Source organism: Oncorhynchus keta, chromosome 7, assembly GCF_023373465.1.
Source record: "Oncorhynchus keta strain PuntledgeMale-10-30-2019 chromosome 7, Oket_V2, whole genome shotgun sequence".
In the NCBI taxonomy this organism is placed as follows: Eukaryota; Metazoa; Chordata; class Actinopteri; order Salmoniformes; family Salmonidae; genus Oncorhynchus; species Oncorhynchus keta.
This window is the reverse complement of record NC_068427.1, coordinates 23,765,958-23,784,541: the sequence shown is the minus strand read 5'-3', so window position 1 is coordinate 23,784,541 and position 18,584 is coordinate 23,765,958. Positions and strand designations below refer to the sequence as shown.

The following is an 18,584-nucleotide window of genomic DNA, read 5'->3' as shown; positions in this document are numbered from 1 at the left end:
TAAAATATGGTGGTGGATATTTGATATTATGGGCTATATTTTGCTTCCACTGGTCCCTTTCAAAATCATGCTTTTCTACATCTAATAGTGTGAGGTACCGCAGCTGCCGTGGTATACCCTGGCCATATTTAGACACAACACACACACACACACACACACACACACACACACACACACACACACACACACACACATACACACAGTAAAAAGGTAAACTAAGAGGAGAGACTGGGTTTGAAGTCCTAATGAAGGGAGAGCAAGCTGCTTTGGGAGAACAACACAACCTCCAAGTTAATTAAATGCCAATTAATTATATTGCATATAGACTAATAGTGCTGGTTTCAGTTCAGTAGAAAGTGTATTATGACTCTTGTAGAGTTGATCTGAAGGTTGATGGCCCATTAAAACTTTATCCTTCGCTTTGGGAGCATTTAACCATGACAACAACCTGTTCAGCCCCTTGCGGCCCCCTGCCATAATTCAACAGTAGAGTGGAGTAAGATCAGACACTCTTCTGAGCCAGGTTCAGGGATTAAAAGTCAAAGTTCAGTACTCCACAAAGCATGAACAACTACAGTCGCCAAACAGTCTGACCATGAGGTGCTGCACGGTCGACCAAAGCTGAACCGCTCATGGTCATGTTTCCTGTGGTTTAAAGTCAGGAGATTCAGTTACCGTCAACACCAAAGGCACTGAGATTGGTTTGAGATTGGTGTACTTAGAGAAGCTATATTTGACCTGCGTCTGACTTCTGATGTATTTCCTCTATATTGTACTGATATTAGAATACCAATAGTTATTAGTGAATCAGTATTTTACTGTTATTTGCTCTAGTGTTTCCTTTGAACACAGTGTCAGTGGTGATCAGACGATCACAGATCAAAACAGTGATTCTGACCTCCTGTTCTCTCTGATCTGTGATCTGGGTTCATCTGATCTCCTGGAGCTATGGGGAGTCACAAAGAGAACAGTATTTGTGCTCCACTTCACCGTTTCATGTGTGTAAGATGAGAAGCCATCTTTGAAGAAATATCGGGCATATCCTTCACTTCAGGTTGATTGATCTCTATGCCTGTTTTGACATGGCGGTCATGATCTGTGAATATATGTAACTACCACTTTGTGAGATTTACGGTAGAAGTTAACCACTGATACAGGGTCGCCCTCGTGGTATAGCTAGAATGTGAGGTATTTTCCTTGATCTGTGGTTAAGGACACCTTTCACCTTGAGCCATCCTAAAAAAGGCACAGAGCATCACACATAACATAGCCCTATTTAGAAAAAGGTAAAGTACAGGTGGAAACAGGAGATTCAATTAGTTAATTAGAAATGCTGTCATTGTCTTCTCCCCAAAGTCCAGCTGTCATTCCCTAAATTAAAAAGTTATCTTTATGTTTCCTCTCCATATGTCTCTATCTAAAGTCTATAAGTGTGGGACAGATTAATGACCTGATATGGATTACAAAATGTCACAGGAAATGATGTGCCCTGCATATGTGCACAGCTGGGCATCGGCAGGGTTAGGGTATGGGCCAGGGAGACGTATGTACGTGGGTATGTCCTCATTGATCCAACGAGGACCTCATCATCGGGGGACAGAGGTCTGGTTTTCTCTGAGGTGCTGTAAACCTCCCATGATGCTTTGGGACAGCGTGGGCTGTACAGTGGAACACTGTTCCTCACTGGGGTTTCAGTAGCGGTGCATGGGTAAAATCACTGGGGAAGCCAAGCCAGGCAAAAAATACATATTACAACCTATGTGTTGTGATAATTACATTGTTTGCGCTATAACCTATTAGTTCATATGCCTTGCCACCGAGATATACTGTAGGCCTAAGCCTGAGAACACCAGAAGGCACAGTGGCATAATAATTTCAACCACACCTGTGTTTCATCACAAAGAAGTCCACAAAGCATTTTGTATGTACTGTAACAAACAGTTACATGACCTACAGCATGGTCAAGCAAGTTAATGTTTCCAACATTTTCTGAATACTAAACAACTGTTGATTTAGCACCACAGAGAGTTACCGCAAGTCGAAAAGAAAACAGGAGCTGCCTCCACTATTCCAGCACCATTTCAACTTCAACATTTCAACATCATCAAATCACCGCTGCTTAGTTTAATACAGAGACAACTAAAAGATACCAAAAACAATTTAGTCCAATCAACGTAAGCTACAGTAAATACAGTATGACGTAGCTGTCCATGGTACTGATTGGTGTGTGTGTGTGTGTGTGTGTGTGTGTGTGTGTGTGTGTGTGTGTGTGTGTGTGTGTGTGTGTGTGTGTGTGTGTGTGTGTGTGTGTGTGTGTGTGTGTGTGTGTGTGTGTGTGTGTGTGTGTGTGTGTGTGTGTGTGTGTGTGTGTGTGTGTGTGTGTGTGTGTGTGTGTGTGTGTGTGTGTGTGTGTGCGTGCGTATGCGAGTAGAAAAAACATGTTTACTACTTGTAGAAACGCCAATGGCTTCTTTCATGTTGATGAAACGGTCTATCACTCTGTCATACAGTACACACTTTTAGTTTTTGTTGTCGTGGACTTACTCTCTAGCTTAACTTCCCTTCATGGGCTATGATGAACCAGGCTAGCTAGTTAACTATCTATATATCTATATATTGAACTTCCATCCTCTCTGGCCAGGGGCACAATGCATGAATTTATGGTTATATCATCATCGCCGTCATAGTCATTGGCCAGTACAGAGAATTAAGTAAAGCCAAGTCCAAATCCCTATCTCCATCCATGGCTAATTTAGGAAGGGAACATTTTAGCTAGCTAGCCACTGGAGGACAACGACAAGAGATGCAATTATTCAAGTGTACATTTTTCTGTAAATTACTTTTTTCTTTTGATGTGATGTGATTGGTGTGAGGCCAAATCTACACTGGCTTCCCTTGACACTATTTTATGTTATATATTTTTCATCAAGGGAGGCCAAAAGTTAACTGGCTTCATTTGTATTCAATGCTGAGGGCGGCAACAATATAATACTCTTTTTGACCAGAAAACACACTCTGGAAAAGAGGGGCGCTGTTTTGCTTGCTCGGATGCTTTCTCCGATGAAAAACATTTAGCCTTTTACAAATTTAAGGAAAATTATGAAACACAGCGAGAGGAAAGATACATTATTTTATACTGAAAAAAATATAAACGCAACATTTAAAGTGTTAGTCCCATTTTTCATAAGCTGAAAAAAAAGATCCCAGAAATTTTCCATACTGTCACGCCTTGGTCTTAGTATTTTGTGTTTTCGTTATTTATTTGGTCAGGCCAGGGTGTGACAAGCTATTATCTGATAGCATGCACCCAAAAGTACTGGAACTTCATCTAAAACGACAGATTTTGCGGTAGCCGGTCCTAACCAAAACGCAGAAATAAAATATAAAACATTCATTACCTTTGACGAGCTTCTTTCTTGGCACTCCTAGATGTCCCATAAACATCATTTTGGGTCTTTTTTCGATTAAATCGGTCCATATATAGCCTAGATATCGATCTATGAAGACTGTGATCAAGGAAAAAAATTGTGTTTTTTAACGTAACGTAATTTTTTTAAATTAAAAAAGTCGACGATAAACTTTCACAAAACACTTCGAAATACTTTTGTAATGCAACTTTAGTAAACGTTAATAATCTATCAAAATGATCACGGGGCGATGTATATTCTTTAGCTTCACGTCTTGAAATCATGTCCGGATATTTCTCAACCAAAACATCCTGTCGGAGACCGGAAGAAATCGGCTCCCTTGTGTTGGTTTGACCAAGAAACAAATCCGAGACAAATGACAAGACTGTTGACATCGTGTGGAAGTTGTAGGTATTGCAACCTCGGCTCCATTTAATGTAGGTCACTTTTAACAATTGGTTGAAGTTGCGCATGGATATATTTTCCCATTTTCAGTGATCAGATTTTCCTGCACTTTTCGATGAAACGCATGTTCTGTTATAGTCACAGCCGTGATTTAACCAGTTTTAGAAACGTCTGAGTGTTTTCTATCCACACATACTAATCATATGCATATACTATAGTCCTGGCATGAGTAGCAGGGCGCTGAAATGTTGCGCGAAAATTTGCAGCTTCCTTAAGAGGTTAAGAAGTCACATAATAACTTGCATGGACTCACTCTGTGTACAATAATAATGTTTAACATGATTTTTGAATGACTACTTAATATCTGTACCGCACACATACAATTAGCTCAAGGTCCCTCAGTTGAGCATTGAATTTCAAACACAGATTCAACCACAAGTATCATTGAGATTTTCCAATACCTCGTAAAGAAGGGCACCTATTGGATATCCCTTTGAGCATGGTTAAGTTATTAATTACACTTTGGATACAGGCGTCCTTCCTAACTCAGTTGCCGGAGAGGAAGGAAACCGCTCAGGGATTTCACCATGTGGCCAATTGTGACTTTAAAACAGTTACAAAGTTTAATGGCTGTGATAGGAGAAAACTGAGGGTGGATTAACAACATTGTAGTTACTCCACAATACTAACCTAATTTACAGAGTGAAAAGAAGGAAGGCTGTCATCAAAAAAATATTCTAAAACATACATCCTGTTTGCAACAAAGGCAGTAAAGTAATACTGCAAAAACTGTGGCAAATCAATTCACTTTTTGTCAAGTTTTCCCTGTTAAAGTAGACTTCAGCTTACATCACATCTATCCAGTCTTAGTATGGTAAGAGATAGCTTAGGCACAGACAAAGTAAATCATCATGTGTTACACAGTCTTTGAAGTGTGTTTCAATGGGAAGAGATTCTTGGTACCTGTTTCAGGGAAAGATCGACTGTACAGGAAGCAAAGCCATTGACTTTCCTCGTAATGCTTATCTGGGTGAGTTACGATGTGCACCACCTCCGCAACTAGACAGATGTGTTTTTATACAAGAAGTCGTAGGCATGTCCCAAAAAATAAATACATCACAGTTTGACAGTGTGTGTATGTGCGTGCATGTGTGTGATGTTTGTCTAATTTATCCCAGACTCTCTTTTTTTGTCTCATTCCCATGTAAGACAGCATGTCTGACTGTTTGTTTATTGTTACGGTAAATGTTGTCTGGAATATTCTGGATTCAGAAATATGGGAACGTTTTCCATTTTCTTTTGTTTTGGTGTTTTGTCACAGTCATGCTCTTTAGACTTTTAGATATCGCCCTGGTCACAACATAGTCCCATAGAGTGCTGGATTTAAGTGCCACAGACCTGCCGTTCACATGGTTCCAATTTTCATGCATGTGTCCTGATCAGACAGCCCACAGAGAGTAGATGGTTGTGACCATGAAGGGTCTCGAGGACAACAGAGTCTAGCCAGTTCTGAGCATGAAACATGAAAGATAATTAACATTGGATAGTCACAGAGACAACTACAAAAGTTTTTACAGATTATACAGTCTCTCTTACTGGATTCCCTTTGGTGCTTGTCATGTTGGGTTTCCTAGAAACAAACAGGATAGGCACTGAAACTATAGCTCAGCCATTCATTATAGCAGTCCCAGACTGTCCAATTAATTCAGAATAGGGGAGAAGACGGATCAGATCCTGTCTCAATTCATCATGTGAATTTTTATATGAGAGTTACTGTACATTAACATAGGAGGTCTGAAGTTTTATGTTTTACACTCCACAGACATAGAGTCATACAGATTACCATTCCGTCCTCCATCTTGGTTCTTCGTGTGAGGCAGTCTTTCTGAAGCTTTCCTCTGTCACCCTGGCTGTCCTGCACACTGCAATAATGTTGAGTTTGGTTCCATTGTTCATTAGGTCACTGAAGAGACAGGGACTTGGTCCTCTGACCCAATGGCTTTAAATACTGTAGGTGTCAGATAAATGGTAATAATCCAAGTGCTTGTCCCTGAGCCAAAGCCTCAGCTGGTGTGTTGGGTACGTGGGTGGTTTGGTCTCATCAACTGTTCAGGGACAACATTCTAGGAGGATGTCTGGCTTCATGTCTGGGAACGCTGGTTCTGGACAGCTGGGAACGCTGGTTCTGGAGAGCTGGGAACGCTGGTTCTGGACAGCTGCAGTGTATAATGGCCTTTGTCCCAACCCAATCAACTAATCCTCAAGACCATGCTTAGCTAGCTGAAGTAAAAGTGTTAGTGCTGGGCTATGACAAAAGCCTCCACACTCGGCACTTCCTCTAGGAACAGGAGTGACGATGTGAGGATAGAGAGAACAAATGGAGAGGAAATTAAATACCTTTGTGGTTTGTGTCTTGTGAACTAATTAATTGAATTGACCTTTGACCTCCTTTGGTTGACCCAGTTGCAAGTCTATGAAATGAATAAATCACGTTTTCATTTGATGTGAATAGTTGATCACTAACTCGATTAACCATTGACTTCATGGACAGGACCATGTTATAAGTCTCCAAGCAGCCCCTAAGCGCCCCCTCGCTATGCTATGAAGGATGTTTAGGTAATTAGTGTAGCGCTTGGAAAAGGTGATGTCGGAAAGTGCAGGTTGTTGTGATGGTGGTGGGTTGGGGCAGGATGTACTGTAACACAATATCATTGTCTTCAGCTGAAATAATCATCAACTATTTTAGGCCAAACAGCAAACCCAAATGGATTCCACAGGCACATGTTATGTTTTTGTCCTTTTTTGGAGGTGGAACGTCTTTGTCCTTTGTGTCTGTCCGGAAGTGATGTATCCTATTGTGTAGCTTGTGGGGTTTTCCAGTCCACTGTCCAGGCGATTCACGCGATTCATGCAATGCCTCTGTGATGTCACATCTCAGCAAGGGTCCATCCCAATAGTCTGACGTGGCTCCTTATCCTCTGCTGAACCTGTACTGGTGCGAGAATACAGGTTGGATGGAAGCAATATGGAGGATGCTGGTTGACTACCAGATACGCTTTCACCTGTCCAGTCCTGTAATGTCTGTGCAGATTAAGGAAAGGATGCCAAGTAGTGAAAGCCAGTTCAGGTTGTTTTGATCTTTAAAAGCAGGTGGAATATAGATTTGAATGACACCGTCTCAAGTCAAGTCTTTGGTGTAGGCCTACCATTCAGCAATTATTCATTCTGGGCTATTCCTTCCCACACTATGGCTCTACTGCAGCTCTATGGTCTGCTAAAGATGGGTTTCCTTTAGATTCGCAGATCCTCAGATAGATACAGCCAGTTAGAGAGGAAATTGAGCCCCATGCATTCCATAGGGGACGAGAACAAGGTCCTTTGTGTTGGGGCAGATAGGGGATCATGAAAGGACATCGTCTGCATGGTGAAAGACTCTTTGTGCGCCCGGGGAGGGTCTCAATGTGCTCTTTGTCAGATCTGTGCCTAACATGTTGTGTCGCAGTAATGAGAGACAATTCTTGCCAGTCCAGATCTGCCACTTTGTGTTGCTGAGGACATAAAGTGACCGTTTTTACCGTTTTGGGAGTTTTTTGGCAAGGGGGGTTGAGGGATTGAGGCTGACGATTGCTGTCTAAGCAGGCCCTGGTGTAACTGTGTAGGTGGGGAGTGTAGGAGGACACAGTCCAATGATGTCAGAAGATAAACCATCCTTAGAGACTCCTTGCATGGTCCACTATGGACTCAATGGGCATATTGGATTATGCTGAGCTGCGGGTCACCAGTCTATGGCCCTTGACGTAAACGGCAAAAGCGGTGATGGAGGAGCGCCCTTCTCAAATCGAACAGTAACCTGCGCCACTCGGTCATGTTTTCAACAAGGCAGCATGGTGCATCGTCCAGAAACATAACATCTCTTTTCCATTAAGTACAGTGCCTTCCGAAAGTATTCAGACACCTTGACTTTTTCCACATTTTTGTTACGTTACAGCCTTACTCTAAAATTGATTTTTTTTAAATAGAGAGCAATCTACACACAATACCCCATAATGAGGATGCGAAAACAGTTTTTTTTTACATTTCTGCAAATGTATTAAAAAAAATCAGAAATACCTTATTTACATAAGTATTCAGACCCTTTGCTATGGAACTCAAAATTGAGCTCAGGGGCATCCTGTTTCCATTGATCATCCTTGAGATGTTTCTACAACTTGATTGGTAAATTCTATTGATTTGACATGATTTGGAAATGCACACACCTGTCTATATAAGGTCCCACAGTTGACAGTGCATGTCAGAGCAAAAACCAAGCCATGAGGTCGATGGAATTGTCCGTAGAGCTCCAGACAGGATTGTGTCATGGCACAGATCTGGGGAAGGGTACCAAAAAATGTCTGCAGCATTGAAGGTCCCCAAGAACACAGTGGCCTCCATCATTCTTAAATGAAAGATGTTTGGAACCGCCAAGACTCTTCCTAGAGCTGGCCGCCCGGCCAAACTGAGCAATCGGGGGAGAAGGGCCTTGGTAAGGGAGGTGACCAAGAACCTGATGGTCAGTCTGATAGAGCTCTAGAGTTCCTCTGTGGAGATGGGAGAACCTTCCAGAAGGACAACCATCTTTACAGCACTCCACCAATCAGGCTTTTATGGTAGAGTGGCCAGATGGAAGCCATTCCTCAGTAAAAGACACTTGACAGCCCACTTGGAGTTTGCCAATAGGCACCTAAAGACTCTCAGACCATGAGAAACAAGATTCTCTGGTCTGATTAAACCAAGATTGAATGCCAAGCGTCACGTCTGGAGAAAACCTGGCACCAGCCCTACAGTGAAGCATGTTGGTGGCAGCATCATGCTGTGGGGATGTTTTTCAGCAACAGGGACTGGGAGATTAGAGAAAAAAAGTAAAGTTTTTGGTTTTTAATACAAAAATACTAAACCTGTTTTTGCTTTGTATTGTGTGTAAATTGATGGGGGGGAAACTATTAAATCGTTTTAGAATAAGGCTGTAACGTAACAAAATGTGGAAAAGTTAAGGGGTCTGAATACTTTCCTGTATGTCTATGGTGTATGTACTGTGTAGGGTCCTGAGCTGAGCCATAAGGGAGACTAGGCATCTACCACCCCACTACCACAATCAGATTGGTGGGGGAGGGGGCAATGTAGCCTGTGCTTTTTTGTCCCCACAGTTCATTTGAAATAAACATCACCCACTAATTAACTTTTTTTTAACAGATTCATTGTTTTGAGCTAGTAATGTATAAATATTACCCACCTTAGGCTACGGGACTTCTGTCTTTGATCGTGTCATGTGACATGTCTACACTGTCCTCTGGTCATAGTTTTGTCCGTGTTTGTGTCCAGTCCTGCACAGGCTGCCCCGTTGTAGTAGTACTGGTATACAGCCTAACGTCTCTACGGGGAGTCTGGGGATTTTTCACAAGCCCATTCTCATTGTCAGAATAAAGATATCAGTCCAGGGGGGTTAATGGCTGGAAGTCCAGGGGGGTTAATGGCTGGAAGTCCAGGGGGGTTAATGGCTGAAATGAGTCATATAAAGCCCACAGACCACTATAAAGTACACATCCCAGACAGCACTCAGACTATTATACGCAGTCATGCAATTACCCGACAGTCATTAGCAACTAGTCTATACAGACAGTGTACAACCACGCAATACACACACAGACAGTTCTGCATTTATAAATATTTATATATATATATACAACATTCACAACACAGCAGATCCTATGACTATATAGACTGCTGTATACAATTAAGTGACATGCCTGTTCAACTATTCACATCCATATACCATAGAGCACCTTTAAGCTACACATTAACAAATTGTTCCTTGGGTTTGATATACAGTATATTTTGCGGTCATTACTGTATTCCTCTCATGTGGTGAGTTATCATGATATTGTTTTGTTGTCTCTAACCCAGTACTCTGTGTTATGTTCTCCAGGGTGGTAAGAAGCACAATGGGCCATGTGGAGGAAGAGACTGCAGCGGAGGATGCAAATGTTTCCCTGAGAAGGGCGCCAGGGTAAGTCATATTTTATTCATTGTTTGGCAGTCTAACCCCTATACAACACTATGTGCCCCCAGCTCTATCTCCATCTCTACACAACTCTCCTCAACTCTATACCTATAATGAAGGTATTCATTGGCTATTCAGGAGGTATGAAAGCACCATAACAGTGCAATTGTGATAACACCCAACCAGACCTTCATCAATATGGACCTCTCTATCTGCATAACACATGAACTCAGACCCATTACTGTTTGACTCCCAGTATATCTACTAATGGGCTATTGTCCAACCTCTCTGTCTCACGTCTTTATCACCTCATCACACATGCTGTTAGGGAAAGTGGTGAAACTCACACCATTAACTTAACAGTAAAGAGAGGGGGTGGGTGGGTGGCGAACTGGACCCTCCTCTAGAGGGTCAGGGCACTGTTAGTAAAATGGAGGAGAGGAAGGACAGGAACAGAGGACAGGAAGAGAGGTGGGGAGGAGATAGGGGGAGAGGTGGGGAGGAGATAGGGGGAGAGGTGGGGAGGAGAGTGGGGGAGATCCATGACAGATGTTGTGATGGCAGGGAGGAAGTGAAACACTAAACACCAGGCTCATAATAACATAATGAGGGGCAGAGGGGCTTCACAATAAACCAATAAGGAGAGAGGATCTGTAAGAGGAACCAATCACTTATTGGCGTTGAGCTTTGATATCCCCTTGACGGTTTGTGTGTGTTATCTCTTAGGAGTGAGGGTGGGTGATTACCATGGAGACCAGCTAGAAAGTCACAGGGGGCACAGTGTCTAACTGATAATATGGGAAGAGTTGTATTCAAACAGAGCCCTTGTTACCGTGCATGCTTAAACTCAGACAAAGAAATGCTAAGTATTGAAACCAAAGATTTCACTCATAAATCAGCTGATCAAAGGCTGTGTAGTATCTCCTACAATGTGCTCAGTGCCCAGTTTGGTTCTTTCCCACTCATCTTCAAAGTATTCTCATAGGAACTGTTAACCCCCCTGTTAACCCCCCAGTTCAACCTTTATGTGACGTTAAACCACAAGGACAAAGTTATTCCGTTCATAAAACACAGGGCCAGTGAGAAGAAGAATGCTTTGTTAGTGAGTTCTTAAAAAGAAAAGAATGTGGCTTGAGGGAATTGTAGTCTGACCCGGCTGTGTTGAGACTTGGGAATTTACCGGGTCGACTTTACAGTATGCCTCTGACCTTTACGGTCACCGTGGTTAAAGGAAACCCCATAAGGAGGAGTAGATGGGAGAGACAGGAAGAACATTCCACAGCTTTTAAGGATGCGAAGGCCTTGTGAGTGAGGGTCAGACCGTCTATGTTTTCTCACTCTCTCGCTCGCTGTCTCTCTCTCTCTCCCAAGGCTGTAAGAGGGGATATCTCTCTAGTTGGCATCTTGGAATGTTGTTCCCCTGACCTTTGTTGCAGCAAACAAAAGAAAAACATCCTCTGGTCTCTATCACTCCCTATTCTCACACCCTCACATTCACACATTCAGTAGACCTAGTTACACTCTTTAGGTTCCAAAAGGGTTTTTCGGCTGTCCCCATAGGAGAAGCCTATGTGGAAATGGTTCTACATGGAACCCAAAAGTGTTCTACCTGGAGCCAAAAGCGTTCTACCTGGAGCCAAAAACAGTTCTTCAAAGGGTTGTCCTATGGGGACAGCCAAAGATCCCTTTAAAGTTCTAGAATCTAGATAGTACCTTTTTCTCTAAGTGTATACTGTATATTGGTAAATTATTAATTTGTGTTTAACATTATAAACACTCATGCTGAGTCCTCTAATGTTTATATGAGGTGGGATAGCAGGTTTGGCCTGCTATTTTGTTTGAATATCCTAAAATGGCAATAGTCTGTTTTCACAATCCTCGTTTATTTTCTACATTTGTTTTGTCTTTTGTTTGACTCTTTTTTTACTTTCATATTTGCACGTTACATTTTCTAGACCATGAAGCCTAATCCACATATTCTGCTCATCGGGTTGATGGATTAGTCCATGAACCAAACAGAAAAGATTCTCCTCCCAGATGTCTGTCCTTCTCTTTCTCTCTTTCGCTCTCTCTCTCTCCAACTATATATTTCTCTCTGACTATCTCTCTCTACCATCTATTGTTTCTATCTTCTATCTCTCTCCCTATATCCCTCTCCCTCCATCTATCTATCTATCTCTCTCCCTATATCCCTCTCCCTCATCTATCTATCTATCTATCTATCTATCTATCTATCTATCTATCTATCTATCTATCTATCTATCTATCTATCTATCTATCTATCTATCTATCTCTCTCTACCTCCATCTATTGTTTCTATATTCTATCTCTCTCCCTATATCCCTCTCCCTCATCTATCTATCTATCTCTCTCTACCTCCATCTATTGTTTCTATCTTCTATCTCTCTCCCTATATCCCTCTCCCTCCATCTATCTCTCTCTCTCCCTATATCCCTCTCCCTCCATCTATCTATCTATCTCTCTCTACCTCCATCTATTGTTTCTATCTTCTATCTCTCTCCCTATATCCCTCTCCCTCATCTATCTATCTATGTCTCTCTACCTCCATCTATTGTTTCTATCTTCTATCTCTCTCCCTATATCCCTCTCCCTCATCTATCTATCTATCTCTCTCTACCTCCATCTATTGTTTCTATCTTCTATCTCTCTCCCTATATCCCTCTCCCTCCATCTATCTCTCTCTCTCCCTATATCCCTCTCCCTCCATCTATCTATCTCTCTCCCTATATCCCTCTCCCTCCATCTATCTATCTATCTCTCTCTACCTCCATCTATTGTTTCTATCTTCTATCTCTCTCCCTATATCCCTCTCCCTCCATCTATCTATCTCTCTCCCTATATCCCTCTCCCTCCATCTATCTATCTATCTATCTATCTATCTATCTATCTATCTATCTATCTATCTATCTATCTATCTATCTATCTATCTATCTATCTATCTATCTCTCTCTACCTCCATCTATTGTTTCTATATTCTATCTCTCTCCCTATATCCCTCTCCCTCATCTATCTATCTATCTCTCTACCTCCATCTATTGTTTCTATCTTCTATCTCTCTCCCTATATCCCTCTCCCTCCATCTATCTCTCTCTCTCCCTATATCCCTCTCCCTCCATCTATCTATCTATCTCTCTCTACCTCCATCTATTGTTTCTATCTTCTATCTCTCTCCCTATATCCCTCTCCCTCATCTATCTATCTATGTCTCTCTACCTCCATCTATTGTTTCTATCTTCTATCTCTCTCCCTATATCCCTCTCCCTCATCTATCTATCTATCTCTCTACCTCCATCTATTGTTTCTATCTTCTATCTCTCTCCCTATATCCCTCTCCCTCCATCTATCCTCTCTCCTATATCCCTCTCCCTCCATCTATCTATCTCTCTCCCTATATCCCTCTCCCTCCATCTATCTATCTATCTCTCTCTACCTCCATCTATTGTTTCTATCTTCTATCTCTCTCCCTATATCCCTCTCCCTCCATCTATCTATCTCTCTCCCTATATCCCTCTCCCTCCATCTATCTATCTATCTCTCTCTACCTCCATCTATTGTTTCTATCTTCTATCTCTCTCCCTATATCCCTCTCCCTCCATCTATCTATCTCTCTCCCTATATCCCTCTCCCTCCATCTATCTATCTCTCTCTACCTCCATCTATTGTTTCTATCTTCTATCTCTCTCCCTATATCCCTCTCCCTCCATCTATCTATCTCTCTCGACCATCTATTGTTTCTATCTTCTATCTCTCTCCCTATATCCCTCTCCCTCCATCTATCTATCTCTCTCCCTATATCCCTCTCCCTCCATCTATCTATCTCTCCCTATATCCCTCTCCCTCCATCTATCTATCTCTACCTCCATCTATTGTTTCTATCTTCTATCTCTCTCCCTATATCCCTCTCCCTCCATCTATCTATCTCTCTCGACCATCTATTGTTTCTATCTTCTATCTCTCTCCCTATATCCCTCTCCCTCCATCTATCTATCTCTCTCCCTATATCCCTCTCCCTCCATCTATCTATCTCTCTCGGGGTTGTTATATAATGCAGCAGTGGACTCATCACGTTTTTTTGCTGGCGATTCATAAACCCCTGGATTGGCAGGAGTTGGACTTCATCTTTTCAGAATGGATGACAGTTGTCTGCGGCTTAACTGGCGACCTCGCAAATATCAACACCCCTCCCAGGGGTCGATCATATTCATACATTGTTCTGTGTTTACGGCTGCTCGACACTATGTGGATGTGGCAATGCAGATTAGAAGGGCATCGACCAACACTTTCTCGTATTCATCGGTCTGACATCTGTGTGATGACTACACTGAGGAACAACCCTAATCTAACAACCCTAACAACCCTAATCTCCCAAAATGCCATGGTCCTTCAGCTTGTTGACATCTCCTCCAGAACTCGTTATTGTAGGAAAAACAGACACTGTGGTTTCTCAGGAAGGAGAGACTGACAGAGAGCAGAGAGAGGAGTTGATTGTGTGAGGGAAAGTTACGTTCCAGAGATGGTAATTTCATGGCTGTTTATCATCGGGCAGAGAAGTGATTTGGCAGGGTTGTTCTCTACTCCTATCGCCCACTCCCCCTGGCAGATTGTGGAGGGTTTTATACGCAGAGGGTGTTCAAGAAAATATCACACTCCTCTAGGCACTGATACAAGCGCATAGTTGTTTCATAGTCAGCTATTGTGGGTTGTATCTTGTAATGCCAGTCCAAAAAGTGTTTGTGTCCATAAGACTATAAAGTGTTGACAAATGCATGTGAAGGGTTTGACAAGCCCAAAAATAGATGATGTACTTGTGTCTATAGCAGGTTGGTGATTGCAAGGTATGGATATTTGAGAGGTATTTTGACTTTTGAAGGACAAATTAAACCAAAAGCCTCTAGGCCAGTGGCCCTAGTCCAGTCCAGCGCCACACAAAAAGAAATGCTGGGTTGTTTGGTTGATCCAACTGCTGGATTGCAGGCATGGGTCACTTAGTTGGGTTATTTACTTTAAAAAGAGCAATGTTGGGTTCTTGTGCTGGGTTATGGGTGCTGGGTTATTGAGATATGACCCAGTGGGTCAGATCAAAAGACTGGAAGCGTGGATTAGTAGGGCTGTGGCTTTCTTTTTAGCCACCCGAAAGTACATGTCATGCCCGTTCATCTGTTCTGTTGTATAGTTATCACATGTTAAGTAAGATATGACATTTTTGCTTTGATGAGGTTTACAGAAATGTATGAATTGCCTAAAAACCTCTGTAAATCCCTTTCTCGGGACGCAATAAGGTGGCATACCTTATTATAATATGTAATAAATAATCATAATATTCCAGAAGGTGTAGAACTATATATAAACTTAACATGTTGAAGAGGAATGTCATTTACTCTCACAGGTGGTCAATAAGATCTATCTGAAAGCCACACCCCAAATAAGCTATGCCTCCTGAAAATACGGATGACATAAAAAAAGACCCAGCTGCCAACCCAGCTTGAGGACTTTGGACACGTTGTTTATCTTTGTGTTGCTGCATAAGATGAATCAGTCACTTAATGTACATACAAAAACACACATATTAAAAACTTTTTTTTTAATCTACCTGCAGTAGAGTATGCTCGGTAAAAAGTACCTTTGTTATCATAACTTTTAAAAATGTAGTTGATGTGAATTCTCATTTAGTTTTGAGTCAGTACCACATACACATTTTAAGTAATAATGGCTTTTCAAAGACTTTGAGTTCAACTTACTAAAGGCATTTGAGTTAAAAATGCCTTGGTGTTTACAGTGTGTGTTTGCGTGTCTATAAATGGCATGATTTCCTTGTTCCATGAAACAAGGGCCATATATACATACCAAATTCCGTGCTCTCGCCCGTCGCCAACTTCTCTGTCTCCATAGGGATGGAATATGTGAACAGTCTGGAATGCCATGGCCTGTCCCTCTGAGGGAAGATCTGAGAGGCCACTTGTTCTATTTACTGTGTGTGTGTGTGTGTGTGTGTGTGTGTGTGTGTGTGTGTGTGTGTGTGTGTGTGTGTGTGTGTGTGTGTGTGTGTGTGTGTGTGTGTGTGTGTGTGTGTGTGTGTGTGTGTGTGTGTGTGTGTGTGTGTGCGCGCAGGAGAGACAACCTTGGTGAACCTTTTGATTAGGCGTTATTAGAGAATGTCCGCATAGATTGAACTTCATCAAAAACTAAACAAACTATTTTTGACAACTGTTTGATTGACACAGTGTATTGAGCCTAAGACAGTGAGATAAACCCCTAACCAGAGCAGGATCAGGTGGGATGTAATCTGGACTGATTCGCTGACAGGTTAGACATCATGTCTATTGGCCTATACACTGGTAGCCCAGTGCTGGCAAAATATTGTACAGAATAACCAATGGGTTATTTTGACCCAGTCAGCTGGGTTGCGTGAATAACCCAACAAATTGGGTTGTTGGGATGACCCAAACATTGGTTCATTTAACCATCAGTTGGGTATTTTTACTCTCATGCTGGGTTGACCTAGCAGCTGGGTCTTTTGTTAATTGAACTCTCGTCCAGTGTTTGTACATGTCCACACTTATCAATGTTAACTGTACACACTAATTATTTGCATATTTCCCAGAGTGCCTTCCCTTTTGAGTAAATTGTAGAGTTTCAACTCATGACTGTATTTGTTAGTGACAGAGACATGGTTGTTGCGTTCATTAATTTTCTGTCCAGTGATCTTCATCAAGTGAGGTTCTAAGCAAATATATTATCATTCAAATAAAAATCTCTGTAATACAATACATATTTTCTAAGCCTTTATATTGAAGGCCTAGTTTTAGCCTAATACAGTACAGTGGCCTGAAACTCATGGTTTACAGGGAAAGTCAGACCTGCAAGTCACAGTATGCTGGCTTGCAAAGAGATGTGACATTTCTATTGGAATCCATCCCGAGTGGACATTTCCAATCATTTTTAAAAATTCCCCTGCAACCTGCATTCAGAATGCTGCCGGTTTGGGAAGAATAAGATATGAGACTATCTAAAGCATTCAGTAAAGGGTGCAATAAATCAAAGTAACAGATTGGATTAGTTTAGACAAATGTTTATGTATATTTGAGGAGCATAACATTTACTATTCAATCAATATACATGCAAAAACATAGATATTGAATCAAACAATTCAAAAAATCTACCTGCAATAGAGCATACTGGGAAATATGATAATGATGGGCGTGGTTTTGGTTTAACACTGGTTATTAACACCAACACAGGGTTTATTTTACACCAATGAGTGTTCATTTAACACTTACAGAGTTAATTTAACACCTGAATCAACTCTAGAAATGTTACACAAAAAAATCAAACACTGGGTAACACTGACTGATTTTCTATGCACACACACACACACACACACACACACACACACACACACACACACACACACACACACACACACACACACACACACACACACACACACACACACACACACACACACACACACACACCCAACACAGGTCAAAGTGTTAACTACATTTCCTCCTAATCCGCTGGTATTTAGCTTTACATGTGTCTTAAATGTGAAAGGTCCTTCCTGTGGTGTTGATGAGGTACTAGAATGTCCTCCAGGTAGAGAAAGGGTCTTTGGGGTCTGTTGTGGTATGTGACCAGAGTGGTGGGTCAACATGGCAACCCCATGTGTTCTCCATCAGTCAGCCCTGTTGGAGCCTGTTGTTGGAGCTGGTTGGAGCCCAGGGCATGGGCCAATTAGAGCGTGGGGCAGGGGCCTAGTGGCTGCAGAGGAAACAATAAGTCCCGCTGTTACTCCACTCTAATTTACCTCTCAGTGAGAGAGAGCAGCAGAGCAGGGTACGTTACTGGTGGTGGAGTGTTGCGTACGGTGTTGTGTGTTAGCAACTATAGGCGTCTGCGTCAATGGTCTTTACACAGTGTGTGTTTTATGGAGTGAATATTCCATGTGCTCAGCTCAACCTCAATTTCATATCTCCCCATTGTCCAAGCTAAGTTTAAGACACATAACCTGCAGAGGGATCCCCCATCACATTGCCTTTGTGTAGCAAATCCTGATAATGGGTCAACTTCATGATGGGTCAACTTCTCAACGCATTCTACTGCCCACGCTTGGACTTCTGCCCTGATTGGCTCGTTTGTCCGGTGTGCAACAGTCTAGGAATGCCCTTCACAGCTGGGGAGAGAGAGGCGGCTTTACTCCAGCCTGGGAAAGTACGAGTTTTCCAGAATCGGAACGTTTGACCCACATGGACACTTCAGACAGGCCAGCTGGCAAAGGCTCTTCAGACTGGTGGATTATAGAGGTATCTCTGAGTGGAGTGGGATTGGCTGTCCATGTCAATTATCTGAAAATGATGGTTAATCCCCCCTTGTGGTCCATTTCAGTCTCTCACCATTACGAATGATGCAGTCTTCAGGTATTTGATGGTTGGTAGCATCATCAAAATCATTCCATGTGAATGCATATCTTATCAATTTGTCGTGGAGCCTGTATTTAAGTGTTACACTCCTCTCTAGTCTTTCCAATTTGTAATCGTATCATCTGTGGTGTTATTTAAGTGATAATCCTGGCTTTGAGGGCATTATCACTTTTATACAATGGGTTACAAACATATTCGAATAATGATTGACATATTTTCATTAAAAACATGATTTTAATGAATTTATTCATACTATTTCATCTTTCCACAAGATTAAGTCCTGACACAAATCTA

At 41.9% G+C, this 18,584-nt stretch overlaps 1 protein-coding gene across 1 annotated transcript in view; it reads left to right on the top strand.

The window, feature by feature from the left end:
• The window catches only part of LOC118385824 (collagen alpha-2(IV) chain-like), a 120,555-nt gene that overhangs the window by 45,157 nt on the left and 56,814 nt on the right, over positions 1–18,584 (top strand). The window contains exon 4 of the mRNA XM_035772989.2: positions 9,775–9,855. Coding sequence (XP_035628882.2) covers positions 9,775–9,855 — 81 coding nt within the window. The remainder of the gene's footprint in view (positions 1–9,774; positions 9,856–18,584) is intronic.